Source organism: Neoarius graeffei, chromosome 17 (assembly GCF_027579695.1).
Source record: "Neoarius graeffei isolate fNeoGra1 chromosome 17, fNeoGra1.pri, whole genome shotgun sequence".
Taxonomy (NCBI): Eukaryota; Metazoa; Chordata; class Actinopteri; order Siluriformes; family Ariidae; genus Neoarius; species Neoarius graeffei.
In genome coordinates this window covers 62,469,988-62,489,341 of record NC_083585.1, presented here as the reverse complement: position 1 = coordinate 62,489,341, position 19,354 = coordinate 62,469,988, and the positions used below count along the sequence as shown (strand labels likewise).

The 19,354-nt window shown below is 40.6% G+C and overlaps 1 protein-coding gene across 1 annotated transcript in view; it reads right to left on the bottom strand.

The window, feature by feature from the left end:
• LOC132901259 (tripartite motif-containing protein 16-like) overlaps positions 1 to 5,695 on the bottom strand; it is a 103,177-nt gene extending 97,482 nt beyond the window's left edge. The window contains exon 1 of the mRNA XM_060943579.1: positions 5,205 to 5,695. Within this exon, the coding sequence (XP_060799562.1) occupies positions 5,205 to 5,393 (189 nt within the window). The 5' untranslated portion in view covers positions 5,394 to 5,695. The remainder of the gene's footprint in view (positions 1 to 5,204) is intronic.
• Between the last annotated feature and the right edge of the window lie 13,659 nt (positions 5,696 to 19,354).

Below are 19,354 nucleotides of genomic sequence, written 5' to 3'. Positions count from 1 at the left end.
GTGGCTGAGGAGCGAGGACAATGACTGATGTGTGTATCAAATTTCATGAGTTTTCGTGCATGGGAAATGCCTCAAATAAGGCGAAACACGGCAGAATAATAATAATAATAAAAAATCCTTCGAGAAACAACAGGGTCTCACACCGAGTGGTGCTCGGGCCCTAATTATCAACATTTATAACCCTGGTAAAAGAATCTTGAGAGAGATGTTAGATGGTATGTGTGAGGGGATAAATGGAAAGTTAGTATTGTGTGGAGATTTTAATGCATATAACACTCTGTGGGGAGGTACTAAGGTGGATGAAAATGGGAGCACTATTGAGGAGTTTATGGATGATTACAAGTTGGTTTGTTTAAATGATGGAAGGAACACTAGCTTTGATGCATCTCATGGAACAGAATCAGCAATAGATCTTACAATAGTATCTGATCAGATAGTAGGGGTAAGTGAGTGGGAGGTTAATGAAAATTCTCTTGGTAGTGATCGCTATATTATTTGGTTAAGTATTAGAAATCAAAATGTGTGCCTTGAAGAGAACTGGTTTCCGAGATGGAAAATGAGAGAAGCAAATTGGGGGTTATATAGCATGAAGGCAAGCGGTAGGCTGATGGGAATAATGTCAGATATGAGTAATGATGTTGATGAGTTTAACTCAATTATTACAAATATATTATGTGAGTCAGCAGAAGAGGTTCTTGGCAAATCTTCTGGGATGAGGAAAAAGAGAATGGTACCTTGGTGGTCAGATGATTGTAAGGAAGCAATTAAAGCTAGAAATAAAGCTTTCAAAATTGTTCAATCAAACCATTCCTATACCAATTTAATGGAATACAAAAAAAAAAAAAATCACATTCAAAGGTTAAAAGAATTATAAGAGAAGCTAAAAGGAAATATTGGCGTGATTTCTGTTCTAAAATAGGGCAGAAGTCAAAGTGGATGATATTTGGGGCGTGATTAAAAAGATGGGAGGCATTAGAAGGGAGTTTTCCTTACCTGTGATTAAAAACAATTATGTGGAGGCAGTAATAATCAAGAGAAAGCAGAGATGCTTGCGAAAAGTTTTGTTAAGGTTCATAGCTCACAGAACTAAAAAACAGAGTTAAAGTAATAGATGAGAATAGAGGATTACTGGTAAAGCAGGTAATAAGTGAGAGTGTACTTGATAAGGTTTTTACATTATTTGAGCTTAGGAGAGCGTTAAATGGGGTTAGGAACACTTCACCAGGGAAAGATATGTTATAAAATGATTAATGAAGTCAATGACGTGGCTAAATCTGTAATTTTAAGTCTTTTTAATAAGATTTGGGAGCAAGGTAGATTGTCTGTGTTGGAAACATTCTGTAGTGGTTCTGATTGTAAAACCAGGGAAGGATAAAACTGAAGTTAAAAAGTTATAGGCCAATAGCATTAACATCTAATTTATGTAAGATTATGGAAAGAATGATCATTAGAAGGCCAGTATATGAAATTGAAAAAAAAAAAAGAGGTCTTGTCTCCCCACACCAGAGCGGCTTCCGTAGTGGACGTACTACAATGGACCCTATTGTATGTTTAGAAAATGAAATAAGGAAAGCACAAGTCAAGAATGAATCAGTTTTAGCAACATTCTTTGATAGAGAGAAAGCGCATGATATGCTATGGAAGGAGGGGTTGTTAATTAAGCTGAATAGGATGGCTATTGGTGGTAAGATGTTTAACTGGATTAGAGACTTCCTAAAGGACAGAACAATAGAAGTAAGAGTTGGGGTTAACTTCTCTAACATCGATTCAATAGAAAATGGAACATCTCAAGGTAGTGTATGCAGTCCAGTACTGTTCAACATTATGATTAATGATGTTTTTAATAAAATAGATGACATTAGAATCAATAGAGCATTATATGCTGATGATGAAGCTTTGTGGATAAAAGGACGAAATATTGATATTAGAACTAAAATGCAATTAGCTATCAACAAGGTAGAAAAATGGGCATGTGAGTGGGGTTTTCATTTGTCTGTAGAAAAGACTCAATTTATTTGTTTTTCAAAGAAAAGAGTAAGTCCCACACTAGAGCTAAAGTTGTGTAACCAGTCCTTTGAGCAAGTTAATATTGTTAGGTACTTGGGAGTTTGGTTTGATGTTGAGTTAACATTGAAGGAACATATTCAGAAAATAATTGAGAAATGCAAAAAGGGCATTTTATACCAGCGTTGCAAGTTATCTGGGGAGCCTCAGGGATGTCCCTTAAAAGAATTTATATTGCATTGATAAGATCAGTTTTAGATTATGGCTGGATTGTGTATCTTTCAGCATCTAAGACATTGCTTAATGAACTCAATAGAATGCAGGCTAAAAGTCTCAGGACATGTTGTGGTGCATTTAGAACTTCTTCCATACCAGCGTTGCAAGTAGAATCAGGAGAAATGCCCTTAAGCCTCAGACATCTTAAGTTGAGTATGGCTTACTGGATTGATTTAAATGGACATGAGGCATCACACCCTACTAAAAAAGTTCTCAATGAGTGTTGGGAGTATGGTAGATCCCAGATTTGTAGCTTTGGATGGGATGGTAACAAATTAGCAAATCAGTTGGGAATAGATGATATCATTTGTAGTAAGACTGTGCCCCTGGTAACAACTCCACCTTGGTTGTTTTGCTCCCCTACGGTGATCATGGAAACCAAAGAGATAGCTAAATCTGGAGGAGTGGATCAGAACGTAGAGCAATATTTAAGAAGTAGGTACTATAATACAACACAGGTTTATATAAATGCATCTAAAGATTCAGAGGGTAAAACAGGTATTGCAGTTTAAATCCCTGATTACAAAATCTCTATTAAAAAGAGAACATCAGATCATCTGTCTATATTTGCAGCTGAAATAATAGCCATTATTATTGCATTACAGTGGATAGAAGAAACTAGGTCCCCTAAAGCAGTTATTTGCTCTGATTCTAGGTCATCTCTCACATCCGTTCAAATTGGAGAATCGTCATGCCGACAGGACTTATTGAATGAAATTAATAATATCTTATTTGCAATTAGTCAACAGGGAATATCAATCCAGTTTGTATGGGTTCCAGCCCATAAAGGAGTCAGTGGCAATGAGGAAGCAGACAAGCTGGCAAGAGAGGCAACCAAAGAAGAGGAGGTTCAGTTAAGTATTCCACTCAGTAGATCAGAAGTTAAAGTGCATATTCTGGACCAATTTCGTTTTTTTTTTTTATATGAAAGTATGTCCCTTTACACACTCATCCAGAAGCGTAATTTTGCACAAGGCCATCTGTCTACAGCAGAAAAAAATAAAATAACAAAACACGTCTGGAAAAATCCCAAGGGAGTCTGGAGCCAGAATTGTGACGTCACCTGCAGAAGCGCCGGCAGGCTGCGAGGGCTTGTGCGGTTTCAGTGCACAGCCTGTGTAGACCAAGCGTTCCCATTTCTCTCTCATTGTCCGGTCTTTTGGAAAATGATGAGTACTAATCCCATCATGATTGGTGTTGATACACCCTCCTACGATACATCTGTTAACCATTTTAATAATTACGCGATAACGTTGAAGAAATTTGCAGAAAACCACCAGGTCGTTTGCTCATAAACAAACCAGCGCTGATGTAGGATTCAGAGGGAGGTGTCCCACAGATGACGTCACGAAAATCAATGTTTGCCGGGAAATTCAAATGCCAAGTTTTTTCAGAGGCGGACCAATTCACCTCAAATGGCTTGATTTCAAATGAATTTTTCTGGTATTGCGCAAGTTAAAAAAAAAAAATTCCAGAAATGTTACAGATATTTGACCAAAGTTTAATTTAAAATAGGAGAATTACATTGATCTTGCTCCTGAATTTACCTGTTATATGCACTTTAAGGTACTCATTAAACATAAAGTTAACATATGGCAAGCTGAATGGGATAAGGAGAAGAAAGGTAGACACTTGTATAATATACAAAAAGATCTCTCAAGTAGCAAACCGAGTTACCGAAACAGACAGGAGGAGGTTTGGTTTACAAGACTGAGAATAGGCCATACTGGATTAAATAACAGCTTATACGTTGTAAACAAACATCCATCTGGAAAATGTGAACTTTATGGAGTGAGAGAGGATGTAGATCATGTTCTTTTAAGGTGCTTAAAATTCTACAGATAAAGAGAAAAACTGAAGAGGGAAGTGAATGCAGTCAAGAAAGCCTTTTCTTTAGACACCTTATTAGGTGAGCCAAGATCAGAAAACATCACTTGTGCTATGATAACATTTATCAAAGAAACAAAATTAGCAAATAGGATTTAGTTTGTTGTTTTGTGTTGTTTTTCCTTTTTATTCAATTTTTCTTTGAAATGACATCCATTTGATTGCACCTCAGTCCAGTAGATGGCAGTAATACACTTTGCTTGTAAACTGCCATAAAACCTGACAGAAGAAGAAGACTGATCTGAGAGCAGTGCACGTCATCACTGTTCTCTTTTATTTCTCAGTGAGTTTAGAGGTGGGAGACATGCACAGTGCACATCTGGATTCATGGGAATTTTTTATTTGATCAGCACTAAAATCCAGAGTCATAGTCAGGTTTACTTCTTTAAGGTGCTGTGTGTACATTCAAAACCACACCCAATTCCACCGGATTAAAGGAACCATCAGTGAACATCGGGATTGAACTTCATCAATCTAGTCAATGTTGACATTAACGCTGAGTTTTGACCAAAATCTCTGCAGAGATTTGAACTTTCCAGAATTGGGATCATTCATCCCAAAGAAGTTTTCAGAAATGGACCACAAATCCACTCACATTCAGAAAGATAAAGATTTTTTTTTACCTGCAGATCATTAAATGTTATGAAATATGATCTCCAGTTACAGAGCTTTAACACAGTCACGTGAGCACTTTAGCTGTAAAATGCTGGAAGAAGGTTGTTGGGTGTTGGCTGTTTAAAGCAGACTGACTGGTTTGAATAGATTTGAATAGAAGCTTTATTGTCCCCTTGGGGAAAATTGTTCTCAATGAGTGAGCATGTTTTTTCTTGGCTTGGCTTGTTTTTACCATAAAAACACATAAAAACAAACTATGGTCTGAGCTCTTTAACATTTCTTTACAAATTACTGTTTGGAAATAATTTACTTCACAGAGAATGACAGTCAGAGAACCAATTAAATCCACTGAATAGAAATTAGATTAGAAATAGAATTTGTATAAAATGACTTGGAAAAGAAGAATGATGTCCAGTTCTCACCTGTTTTTCATTTCTTTCTGTTTTAGTTGAAACTGTATCATGACCTTTATGTTCATCCGTCGTACACAAATAACAGATGAAGCTTTGATCAGTACGACAGAAGATCTCAATCAGTTTGTCATGTTCAGAGCAGATCTTCTCTTGGAGCTCTGCACAGGCTTCAAGTTTCTCCACCACTTCAGCCAGCATGTTGTTCCTGCATAGAACAGGCCTTGGAGTCAAAGTCTCTCTGCACTAGAGGCAGCTGTAGACGCCTTTCACAGCCTCCTGATCCCAGCAGCCATTAATACACACCTTACAGAAACTGTGTCCACAGGGAATAGCTACAGGATCCTTCAGGAGATCCAGACACACTGGACAGCTGAACTGATCCACAGAAAAATGATCGACTGAAATACCAGCCTCTGCCGTTTTCCTGTATTGAGAGAGAGAAAGACTCTGAACTTTCTGCTGAGTTTCGTTTTCTCTGAAATGAACTTCCTGGTTCTGTGTGTGTTCTGTGAGGCAAAGAGAGTGGGCGTGACTTTACTTTTTTGTAATGTGTCAGTAGGGGCCTGGCTATGTTAGCAAATTGCTATTCAGTGTGAAGAGATTTGAAACTGTGCGTGTATTTCCTACAGGGCGTATAGACTTGAACAATCTTACCAGTGATAGTTTAAATGAACAATGAACACACCTTTCTCTCTCTCTCATGAACAGGATTATGAAGTGATTAATTGATCTGACCATCCATCCATCCATCCATCCATTCTCTGTAATTGTAATTAAAAAATATTTTATATTGAATTTGTTGTAATATTTGCACATAGTTTACTTACATTATGTTTAAATTTCTGATCCCATTCTGAAACCATAATAATCTAATAAACTACAAAATGGGCAAGCAGTAAAAATAAAATGGTCAAAAAATGCCCAAGGATGGGGGGGGTTGTGGCTCAGGTGGCTAAGGCGCCATGCTATAAATCTGGGGACCTGGGTTCAATTCCGACCTGAGGTCATTTCCTGATCCCGCCCCGTCTCTCTCGCTCATTTCCTGTCTCTACACTGTCCTATCCAATCAAGGTGAAAAAAGCCCCAAAAATATCTTTTTAAAAAAAATGCCCAAGGATAAACTGAAAAAACAGAAGGGGAAAAGTGTGTGTGTGTGTGTGTGTGTGTAAGTACATTCTAAAAATAAATCTATAAATACCTCAACAGTGGAAGTGTTTTTGATCAAAATTAAAAAATAAAAATTTCTCCTCTCATCTCATTTCCTAACTTAAGATAACATCCTCAAGATAACAGCACATCTCCATTATAACATCAGCTGTAGTATTTCTCCTTGCAGCATGTCCTGTACCTCTTTCATCAAAGAGCTTCCACACAGCAGAAGTTTGTGGCTCCTCCTCCACTTGACCCTCTAATGGTGGAGCTGGCTGGCTGCTGGGGGTGCATTTTGCTGCTGCGGCAGTTATTCTCTGAAGTGCCTCGTCAACAGCTCTGTTGTCACTGAATGCAAGCTTTTTAAACCTAGGATCCAGTAATGTGGTTTCTGAGAGGACAGTGTTGAACTCCATACGCAGAAATTTTCGGTCCATGGCTGAACAAAGAGCTGCAACCAATTCCTTTACTTTCTGCACGGTTACTGTCAGTTGGTGTTGGGCTGTCACCCGCTGAAGACCTTTGCAAAGCAGGAGCATTTTGGAGGCTGTGACATAGCTGAAGGAGAGAAAACAGCAACTTTTAAAATTAGGCTTTTTAAAAATTATGCGGGGTGGCACGGTGGTGTAGTGGTTAGCGCTGTCGCCTCACAGCAAGAAGGTCCGGGTTCGAGCCCCGTGGCTGGCGAGGTCCTTTCTGTGTGGAGTTTGCATGTTCTCCCCATGTCCGCGTGGGTTTCCTCTGGGTGCTCCGGTTTCCCCCACAGTCCAAAGACATGCAGGTTAGGTTAACTGGTGACTCTAAATTGACCGTAGGTGTGAGTGTGAATGGTTGTCTGTGTCTATGTGTCAGCCCTGTGATGACCTGGCGACTTGTCCAGGGTGTACCCCGCCTTTCGCCCGTAGTCAGCTGGGATAGGCTCCAGCTTGCCTGCGACCCTGTAGAAGGATAAAGCGGCTAGAGATAATGAGATGAGAAAAATTATGCGGCATATTGCTTTTTCCAGTTTAGTTTTGTCAATCATACCGTATGCGTTATTTCTGCAATGTATAATAGTGACTGAATAGTAGTAGAGAAAAAACAATTGTCCAAGGTACCTGTCTGCACTTATCTCCACAGTCACCTCCTCAAATGGTTGCAGGACGGTGCAGACCTCTTTCACCAGCTCCCATTCCTCTTCACTGAACGTATCAACAGGTGCGTTGATGAGGGCCAGGGTAAGGTAAGGTAACTTTATTTGTACTCAAAGGTAGATTTGGTTGCAGGCAAAAGTAGCAAAAGCTTACACAGACAACAAAATACTGACCCACAGCAAACTTATACCAACAGCCCAGTACTGGACAGTGACAGCGGACAATAACAAAACAAAACAAGAACAACAAAAGCACAAACGTGACAAACAGACAAGTGCTCCAAGCAAAGATATGAAGAAGGACAAATAAACAATAAATATATAAATATGTATAAAAATCACAGGGGGAAAACCTTAAAATATTGGACTCATGTGCTATTCAATGTGTTAATAGCAGAGGGGATAAAACTGCATCTATACCTCTTAGTTTTGCAGGCTGGCATTAGGAACCTACGACCTGAGGGGAGAGGCTGAAATTCACCATATAGTGGGTGGGATGTATCGTTTAAGATAGACCCCGCTAGTCTCTGCAACTGCCTACTGTAGAGAGACTCCATGTTGAGCTGTGGTTCTCCAATTAACTTACCAGCCCACTTCACAATCTGATTCAGGGAATTTCTGTTTTTGAGGGGTAGGTTACTGAACCATGACACAAGGCTAAAAGACAGAATTGACTCAATAAAACATCTGTAAAACATGGATAGCAGCTTTTTATCTATGTTAAAGGATGACAACTTTCTTAGGCAATGTAGGCGCTGGTTCGCCTTTTTATAACCAGATTCACAATGTGCCACAAAGGTGAATTTACTATCAATTGTGGTCCCAAGATATTTATAATTGTCTACACATTCCACTACCTGACCTTTTATGGTAATTGGTTCTTTATCAGTGGTGTGTCTCCTAAAGTCCACATACATGTTTTTTGTTTTAGAGATGTTCAGTTGTAGAAAAGACTGATCGCACCAATCTACAAACTCCTGAACAATTGGACCATGACCCGTGTCCTTGTCCTTTAACAGACTGACAATAACTGAGTCGTCTGCATATTTCAGAATATATCGGTCCTCCCGACTACTGCGACACATATTAGTGTACAGGATAAACAATAGGGGGGACAGAACACAGCCTTGAGGCGAGCCCGTGGAGGTAGAAATCTGGTCAGATAGCACTCCATTGACCCGCACTCTTTGTGTCCTGTTAATTAAAAAGTGCAGCACCCAGCCCAAAAGGTTCCTGCTCAGTTGGAATTGCTCCAGAAGTCTTTCGATTAAAACATGGGGCTGAATAGTATTGAAGGCAGAGGAGAAATCAATAAATAATAGTTGGGCGTGTGCTCCCTTGCCTTCTAAATGCTTTAAAATCAAATTCATCAGGGATACAGTTGCATCCTCAACGCCTCTGTAGGGCCTATATGCAAACTGAAATGGGTCAAGATCAGACTGGATATTCATTAAAATAACATTTCTTACCAATTTTTCAAACGCTTTCATTACCAGTGAGGTCAAAGCAATTGGCCTAAAATCGTTTTGGGCTTTGGGACACCTAATCTTGGGAACAGGAACAATTATTGCATCTTTCCAACATTTAGGGACATGTCGATTTTTTAAGGACTTATTAAAAATGTAATTAAAAACTGTACACAATTCGTTAGAACATAGCCTAAGCACCCTACCACAGATATTGTCAGGACCACAGCTTTTGTTTGGGTTGGTAAAACGTAGGGCCTTTTCAACTGAGCCCTTATTTATTTCATAATGATGATCCTGATCCGATAAATTATGGAAAAGTTCCTGTTGTTCTTTACTAAAATCATAAGTATCAAAACGACAAAAAAATGTATTAAGGCCATTGGCAAGATCAGCTTCAGAGTCAAAATCTTCTAGAATAACAGTGTTTACATTCTTTGGGTTGCTAATACCTGCAATGGATTTCATGCTTGACCAGGCTGAACCCAAATTGTTAGCAACCATTTTATTTTCCACCATTGTTTTGTAATTGCTTTTAGCTCTCAAGATTTCAATTTTCAAGTCCTTGGTGGCTGTGTGCAGTTCCAAAGCAGTCCCATATTTGAAAGCATATTTTTTAGCCTGTATACGGGCTTTCACTGATTTTGTCACCCATGGCTTATTATTTGAATATATTTTCACTTTTTTACAGGGAATAATCATGTCTCTGCAAAAAGATATATAAGAGCACGTTACATCCGCAAGTTCATCCAGATCTTCACATGCTTCAATAAACATATCCCAATCAGTACAGTCATAGCACGCTTTTAGGCGCTGCACCGACTGTTCATTCCAGTCTTTAATTTCCTTTGTGTGGACCTTTTCCCTCTTAAGGACAGTTCTATACGTCGGCATGAGATACACAAGCTTGTGGTCTCCGCGACCCAGAGAGGCAAGTGGGACGGACTTGTATGCCTCCTTCACTGACCCGTAGCATTGGTCAAGAGTCTTTTCCCTTCTGGTGGGACAGGTTACATATTGATGAAAGTTCGGAATAGTCTTCTTAAGAGAGACATGGTTAAAATCGCCCAATATAAAGGACGGGGATTCGGGGGATATTGATTGAAGCCTTTGAACAACGTCATACACAGTTTTACAAGCGGAGGGGGCGTGTGCTGCAGGGTGAATATACAAAACAGTAATAAAAATCTGGGTGAATTCACGGGGCAGATAAAACGGGCGCAATGACACTGATAAAAGTTCCACGTCGGGTAAGCAAATCCGCTCTCTCACGGTTACAGCTGTACAGTACCTTTGGTTGAAGTAGAGACACACCCCTCCACCTTGAGTTTTGTTTGTCACCGCACTGTTCCTATCTAAGCGATGCGGTGCTCCAAATCCGGTAATCATCAAGTCCGCGTCCTGGTCACGCTCGGTTAACCACGTCTCCGTAAACGCCAGAACGCAGCAATCTTTATAATCCTTTAGGAAGCGAGCATTTCCCTGTAGTTCATCCAGTTTATTCCTTATAGATTGGACGTTCCCCATGATGATTGAGGGTAGAGGGAGCCGATTGGACTGCACCTTCCTCAGGCGCAGCCGAACTCCACCGCGCTTCCCCCTTTTTCTTCTCCCGTTCCCCCTTGATTTTTCATAAACATTTTCTGGAGTTCTTCGTATGAGATCAGGGATCTGGAGCGTGATGTCCAACACGCCAGCTGGTCTCACCAAGTTCAGTTGCAGCAGCTCACACCTGCTGTATTGCCACCTGGCCGGGAAGGCAGAGTTGAACTCCAGGTATAACAGGAGGGATAACAAAATAAGCGACGTGACGCGTAAAAGATCCATATCGCTTGAGTGGGGAGCGCTAAAACAGTTACTATCACTTAGGCTGTTGTTATCCCGACACAGACAAACAATAAAACACGATAAAAAACATCACAAAGCTTTCAGCCAAACTTTCCCTGCCGGTCGCAGCGTGCGCATGCGCCCAATGAAAGTGATCTTTGGAGTGATCTCCAAAAAAAGGGTGGAGATCAAGTCAAGTTTATTTGTATAGCACTTTTAACAATAAACATTGCCACAAAGCAGCTTTACAGAATTTGAACAACTTAAAATATGAGCTAATTTTATCCCTAATCTATCCCCAATGAGCATGCTTGTGGCTGCGGTGGCAAGGAAAAACTCCCTCAGATGACATGAAGAAACCTCGAGAGGAACCAGACTCAAAAGGGAACCCATCCTCATTTGGGCAACAACAGACAACATGACTATAATGTTAACAGTCCTACCATAAAGTCAGCTTTGTTGATGCTATAAACCCCCCCCATCAACGGAAACCCGAGCGCAAAACCGTTCACGACAACCGCAGTCCCAAAGTCAGCAAGTCAACTGCAGTCCCCAGCCACAAAAGCACCACTGCAAGAGTCCAGAGCGTCCTCCAGGCGCGACCCCCAACTGTCCACATGGGGCCGCCCTCCACAGGAGCAATGCGATGAGACTCCAACCAGACACAGGGCACCAGGATGGATCAGGCAGGTCCAAGGAGCAGAAGAGGTCAGCATCTTGATCCCAGGACCGACATCTAACTCAGAAGAAAACCTGGCATCTGGAGATGATGGCATCTTTTGTTTCAAGAATGCGTTTCAACATATAAAATGTTGAGTTCCACCTGGTAGCACACTCTTGTTTGGGCCTCAGATCGGGCAACTCCATCTGGCGCTGTGTGGACTTCAGCCTCTCTGCAGCTCCTGTGCTTCTGTGGAAAAACTCCACAATAGCCTTTACCTTGCCCACGGTTGTTTTCACCACCTTCAGGGAATCTCTTATCATCAGGTTTAATGTATGCGCCAGACATGGGTGGTGGGTCCACTTCAGATTTTTTATGGCTTTGGTGATGTTTGCAACATTATCACTCACACAGCACACCACTTTGTCCTGTACTTGCCACTCATTTACCACTCTTAATAGCTCCTCTACCAAGTTTTCTGCAGTGTGTGTCAGTCAGTGAACTCAAAGCAGTCCAGCAGGCAAGATGTCATCTTGTAATTTTCAATAAGTGGCAAGTGACGGACATGAAAGAGCAGGTGGTTCTAGAGGTCCAGCAGTCAGTTGTCAGGCAAACTGATGGAGCTTTTTTCACCCTGTCTTGCCATAATGCACGTTCTGTGTCATAGTTTTGGGATCATTGTTAGGGACAGTGTTTTTCTACTGGGTAGAGTGTACATGGGATTTAAGGCTTTGACAAAACGTTTCAAACCTTTGTTCTCCACAATGGAAAAGGGCTGGAAATCAGTGGCAATCATTTTAGCCAACTCCTCATCAATACTGTGCTGTTTGGCTGGGGTCATCTGCTTTGGTATAAACTGACTTATTTTGCTTTGAGTTGCAGTAGGAGGGATTATTATACTTGCACTACTAGTAGCTGCTGCAGCAGTTGTTGGTTTGGGACCAGACACACCAGGGTCAGTAGACGTTGAGCCAGCTTGTCCTCTCTTCTCCAACTGCACTGTGGGATGGACAGTTCTGATGTGTCTGTGCATGTTTGTGGTGGAACCTGCTCTTACTGTTATTTTCATTTTACAGTGAAGGCACTCTGCTCTGCTATTCCCAATATCTTTAAACTGCAGCCAGATGCTGCTTCGTTTACGGGTGTCAGTTATATTTACGTGTTTTTGTGACGCACTCGCGCTGTCCTCCTCACTGCTGTCTACTGTCTCACTCACTGATGGGGACAGACAGACGTTCCACCTGACTGTCACGTCTGTCCCCCTCTCTGTTTTCACATAATGGTATGATCCTATATCCTCACATGTGATTGGCCACAAGGCCGCCATGCTGCCAATCAAAACAAAGTTCTGCCGTGAGCAGAGCTGAGCCACTGAGAGTGAGAGCTGGGCAGCGAAAGGAAAAAAAAAAAAAAGTGGGGAGCCGGCTCTCACTTGATGGGAGTTGGCTCTTCTGATTCACTCCGATGCTTTTGCGCATGACATCACTAAATGATACAGTAGACTGCTTCCAGGGTGTTGGAATTATTCCTGTTTCCCAAACCATGTTAAATAGTCTCAAAACTACATCACGTGAATTATCATCCAGATGTTCCAGCATGCTATAGCTAATACCATCTTTCCCTGGGGAAGTTTGCTTTACCTTCATGATTGCTCTATTTAACTCAAATAGACTGAAGGGTAAATCTAGACCATCATCGTCCTAATGTAGTTTTCCTCACCTCAACACCTGGATTTAATGCCAGTGTATTATCCCTAGATTGTCTAGCTGTATTTGACAGATTCTCTAAGCTATGAATTTTAACAAATGTTTGTGCCAATAGCTCTGCTTTGTCTGTTTGTAACTGCTATTTTATTATTTTGGTTTAACATTTGTATTTCATACCTCCTTCTTATACCACTCATTTGTCTGATTGTTCCCCAGACATCTGACAGCTGTGTTTCCCTGCCTATGCTACTGCGTCTCCAATATGTACGTTTTGTTATTCTAATAGTTCTTTGAACTATTGCTTGTGCCCTTTTATACTGAATTAATGTTTCTAATGAAGTTTCTTTCATTGTCAAAGCTCCATTTCTTCTTTTGACAGCTTTTCTACAATTTTCATCCCATTCTCTCTGCCTCCTAATGCCTTTGGAATTGTTTCCTCTGCTGTTTGTATGATTGCTGTCACCAACTTATTATTAAACTCATCTACACCAGTAATATCTACGGCTGTGCTCGTTTGCCATCAGTTGCTCACGATATCGTACCATATATATCGCAATATATCGAGTTAAACGATGTCTTTAATGTATTGTAAGCAGAGGGCGCGAATATGTTTGGCACCAAATTCAATCAACGAGTCTCGAGACGAGGCCATGGAGACATGGGGGATGTAATTAGCGGCTTGCAATGTCTGTAGCAGAGCGCATTGAAACTTAACAACCTACTGATAACAACATACCGATTGAGCCACTTCCAGTTGATATTGTCCAAGCAAACTTCAGATTTGGGTCACCAAAATGTCTAAAGATGTTATCTACTTCATCATTTGTTTTGTTTCAATAACAAAAGTCGAACAATAAAAGGCACAAATGACAGATATCGGATACTAATTAGACAACAAACAGCCATTACAGCATGCTGCTGCCTTAAGACACTGATTCTGATTGGCTGGCTTATAATACACCAGCCAATCTATTTATAATCTATTTATTTTAACTATTTGAATGTTAAAAGATGCCAAATACAATTCCAGATTCCAGAGAAGGGTCAAGGACACACTGGGATGCTTTAAAAGCATTCTACTAAAATACAAAATCATGATACTGTGAAACGAACCGACTAGGAATGCATCCAGGCCTGGCCTAATTTCTAGTGCGCATGCCCTGAGTAACTGGAAGCGCCATTTGTAAATAAAAATGTTTTTGGTTGGAACAGGTTGCAAGCATGAATTTCCGTCGATTTCTGGCATGAAACATGCTTTAAATCAAGTGAAAATTGATGACAACCTGCTACAGAACCAGGAGATATGCATGAAATATGTCATATGGGATTTTCGATTTTCAAGTGAGTAAATGATATCATATCGTACCCCCGAAAATCGTGCATGATCGAGTATCGCGAGCTGTGAGCACGGCCCTAGTAATATCCTCCCTAACCAGTTCTTCACATCTTATTTAATATTTGAAATTTGTCCCAGTTGACTTCTTTGAAATTCCACCTTGGTATCCCCATTGATATTTGGGTCCGTCTCAGAAACTGGGTACTGTGGGGGTACCCCACTAAATATACTCACACTCAATAAACTATCCGGTTTTGAATGGTGATGTTGGTTTTAATTTGAAATAAAATGATGAAAGAAATAATACAGATAAAATTAAATCTTGGATGTGAATATTCAGAATTTGGCAAAAATTCTGCAAATTTGTGGAAAAATGGCAGCTTGATCTGGGACATGATAAATGGTTGACTACATCGCATTCCCTTAAAAAGGTTGTCGTCCACTGCAAAGTCTACAGTCATCACTAATTGTATTTTAAGTTGTAACTTTATCCACATAAGGATTGGTGCGCTCACAGAATAATCATAACTGTAATAAAACATCATGCAAAATATTTCATCACCGTTGTAACTCCATTTTCCGCATACTCAAAACGAATATGATCATGTGTATTTGATCTAACTGGAAAGCCTCAGGGTCAAGGTCACGACCTCAGCAAAAGTAATAACTTAAAATCACTGCGCCATATAAAAATTTAGTTATAAATCTGTGATTTTATTTTTTAAAGTGAAAGCTGAAAGTTAGGTATAGAATATGTTTCTTACAGAATATGTTACGATGGTAGCTGGTCTTGTATGAATTTCTGAGCTATAAAGTGAGTTGTGGTCTATTTTTTACCGTAGCGTGTTATTTGTGTGCGGTGAAGGACACATTTTGCATGTGTAGAATGGGATTTTCCACTCCAACAGTTAGAAGTTGATCATGCTTCCTTTTGCGGTCTTTCTGTTACACAGGTGATCTGTTTGGATGTTATCACTGAAAAGGTGAGTTTTGATAGTTTTATTTTGTTTTAGTCTTGCAGAATAAGGCAATAGAATGGTTTCTTTTTCATCTTACTTTCATACAATACCAGTCAAAAGTTTGGAAACACCTCTAATTCAGTGGTTTTTCCTTATTTTAAAATTTTCTGAATTGTAGATTAATAATAAAGTCGATGACTGACATTATGAAGAAATATATATGGAATTATTTGGTAAACAAAAAAGTGTTACTCAAACCAGAATATGTTTTATATTTTAGATTCTTCAAAGTAGGCACCTTTTGCTTAGATGACAGCTTAGTTTGCACATCTTGGCATTTTCTCATTCAGCTTTACGAGGTAGTCACCTGAAATGGCTTTCAGTTTACAGCTGTGCCTTGTCACGAGTTAATTTCTTGACCTCTTAATGTGTTTGAGACCATCAGTTGTGTTGTGAAGAGGTAGAGTTGGTATCCAGTGAATGGCCCTATTTGAGTACTGTTCTAATCCATATTATGCCAAGAACTACTCAACTAAGTAAAGAAAAAACAGTCCATCATTACTTTAAGAAATGAAGGTCAGTCAGTCTGAAAAAGTTTGGGATGAGTTGGACCGCAGAGTGAAGGCAAAGCAGCCAACGAGTGCTCAGCACCTCTGGGAACTCCTTCAAGACTGTTGGAAAACCATTCCGAGTGATTACCTCATGAAGCCGATTGAGAGAATGTCAAGAGTGTGCAAAGCTGTAATCAAAGCAAAAGGTGCCTACTTTGAAGAATCTAAAATCTAAAACATATTTTGGTTTGATTAACATTTTAAAGTTTACCAAATGATTCCTTACATGTTGCTGCATAGTCTGGATGACTTCAGTATTAATTTACAATGTAGGAAAAAAATTAAAAAATCGAATTTGAAGGTGTTTCCAAACTTTTAACTGGTACTGTATTTTGTAGTGTTTGCGTATTTTTGGCCAACATTTTGCAACCATGGTCAATTTAGATCGGACTTTTGATAGAATCTACGGCCAGTCATTTTGCCCCGCCCCCGCCTCGCGCTCTGTCCGGTGCGGTAGTGATGTCCCGTTGCTCGCGTGCCGCAGCAGAGACCCGCGCGACCTTCAGCCGGTACAGTCGCTGTTCTTTTACCACCGCCGTTACCCTCATCTTTCCGGTGTGTTCTTGATTTTTCCATTGTGTCCTATTTCGCCATATCAAATACCCAAAATGTATCATTCATATTTAAGTGAATAATCAATTCCGTCATCATAACTTGGCATTTTTAACCCAAGCAATCAAAGAGGAAATTTATTCAATATTTTCACTCATCTGTGAAGGAGGGGCTTTAATTCATGATGTACTTATTTTATATGCAAATCAAATTTACAGAAGCATTTGGCAAAGAAAGCACAACTTTATTCATCACACACTTGTGAAATTTCCTCTCTGCATTTAACCCATCTGAAGCAGTGAACACACACATGCGTGCGCACACACATACTCAGAGCAGTGGGCAGCCATGCTAACAGCAGCCGGGGAGCAGTTGGGAGTTCGGTGCCTCGCTCAGGGGCACCTCAGCCCAAGGCCGTCCCATATTAACCTAACCTGCATGTCTTTGGACTGTGGGGAAAACCGGAGCACCCGGAGGAAACCCACGCAGACATGGGGAGAACATACAAACTCCACACAGAAAGGCCCTCGCCGGCCGCTGGGTTCGAACCCAGACCTTCTTCAGAACCATGCCTACTCGAGGACAAAAACAACAAACTGATGAGGACGTAGTCACTCTTGGTACCCTGAAAGAAATGTTAGATCAACAAAGGGCAAAATATGAGGACCGGTTGATGAGACAACAATCCACCTTTCAGTCTTTCATCGCAACAGTAATGGATACAAACAACAAAAGAATGGACAGTCTCATGCGCGAGGTGCAGGAAATAAAGGACAGTCTACCATTCTCCCAGGTGGAAATCCAAGACGGTAAAGCAAAACAACATGACCAGAGCCACAATATCAAGGAAGCTGAGACGAAAATAGATCGTCTAGGAGCTTACATCAACACGATCCTTCATAAATCCGATTACTCGGAGAACCAGTCTCGTCGTAATAACATTCTGATCGATGGCGTCCCTGACAACAAACGAGAACTGGAACCAACGTGAACAGAAAGTCAGAGAAATCCTCAAGGACAAACTCAAGCTCGACCCACTTAAGATTGAAATCGAACGTTCTCATCGTGGTCAAATGTGGTTTAAATGTACAAAATTTATAAAATTTTGATTCACCGTTCAACTTAAGATAAGTGGGCTTTTCCATCATTGTTTTTTTTTTATTTTTCATGTATCAAGAAAATTTGACATATTGACGTAAATTAAACACATATCACACAATAATATATTTTTAACATATTAAATGCATTTCTTATTTCTTATCTATTCAGCACATCAGCTTAAATGAACAAGAAAACATCCTAGATGTGCTAAAATAAATGTTTGCTTCAAAGAAGAAAAAATTAATTTAATTAACAAATATGCAATGCCCTTCAGTGTGTTAGTCCACAAGCCCTGCAAAAAAGGTCTACAGGACTTTCCAGGTGTTTTTATGTTCTGGCATTTGAGGTCTGCATTGCCTCCTTGGTTGTGCTGCAGAGTGATGGCTGAGGACACTTCTGAAAACACTGAAATAGTGTCGTTTGTTTTCGTTTCATGATTTCGCAAGCTTGATTGAATGCTAGATAATGCCGCGTGGTCTGTCATGACTGAATAAGCACTGTTGCTTAGCAACAAGAGACCCCTTCGCATGTTTGTAAACAAACCGACCGTTGCTGGATGCGCACGCAGCCTGGACTCAGAAACAATGGCGCTGCCCATAGACCGGCATTATGAGCTGTCAGATTATGCAAAACAATTGTAGTTACAGGGCGGCACGGTGGTGTAGTGGTTAGCGCTGTCGCCTCACAGCAAGAAGGTCCTGGGTTCGAGCCCTGGGGCCGGCGAGGGCCTTTCTGTGCGGAGTTTGCATGTTCTCCCCGTGTCCGCGTGGGTTTCCTCCGGGTGCTCCGGTTTCCCCCACAGTCCAAAGACATGCAGGTTAGGTTAACTGGTGACTCTAAATTGAGCGTAGGTGTGAATGGTTGTCTGTGTCTATGTGTCAGCCCTGTGATGACCTGGCGACTTGTCCAGGGTGTACCCCGCCTTTCGCCCGTAGTCAGCTGGGATAGGATCCAGCTTGCCTGCGACCCTGTAGAAGGATAAAGCGGCTAGAGATAATGAGATGAGAATGAGAATTGTCGTTACAAGATCGAGAATGCTACATAAATAAGTTAACTCTAACAAGTGGACATCGCCTACCGGATCCGCATTTAATTAAAGAGTGGACGGACGATGTCAGTAAGTTTTCCTCTGATACCTGAAGGCAGTCATACTATTTACAAAAAATGTCAAACTCAAAAAAAAAAAACTATTTACAAAAGTAGCCTGCCATCAGCATTCTGGTTACAGCGAGACTACAACTTGATTAACAATGGGCCATTCATATTCATTTTGTTTTAATCAAATTATGCCAGTGATGTGATGGCAATATGGCTTTAGCTACAACAGCAAATACCAACACTAAACAGCAATTTGCAGGAGGTGATGGCATGAAAGGAATGATAGTGTAAAGAGTGCAGCTAAGAGAAATCAGAGCTGCGTAAAAAGCGAGAGGCAGAGAGCAGAAATGAAACTGAACGGGGCGGGAGCTCAGTCAACGTAAGTTGGCATTTAGAGTGAGGGCGCACAATTTTACCTTTCCATCCTTGCTTTAAAATTGTGATTTTCGGCATACACAAATAACGATGGCACAAAATCTGGACTGCTTGAGTCAAGCGAGACCTAAGTTGCTAACAATATTCATTACATTGTGTAACTATGACCAGCTAATCAGACAAACG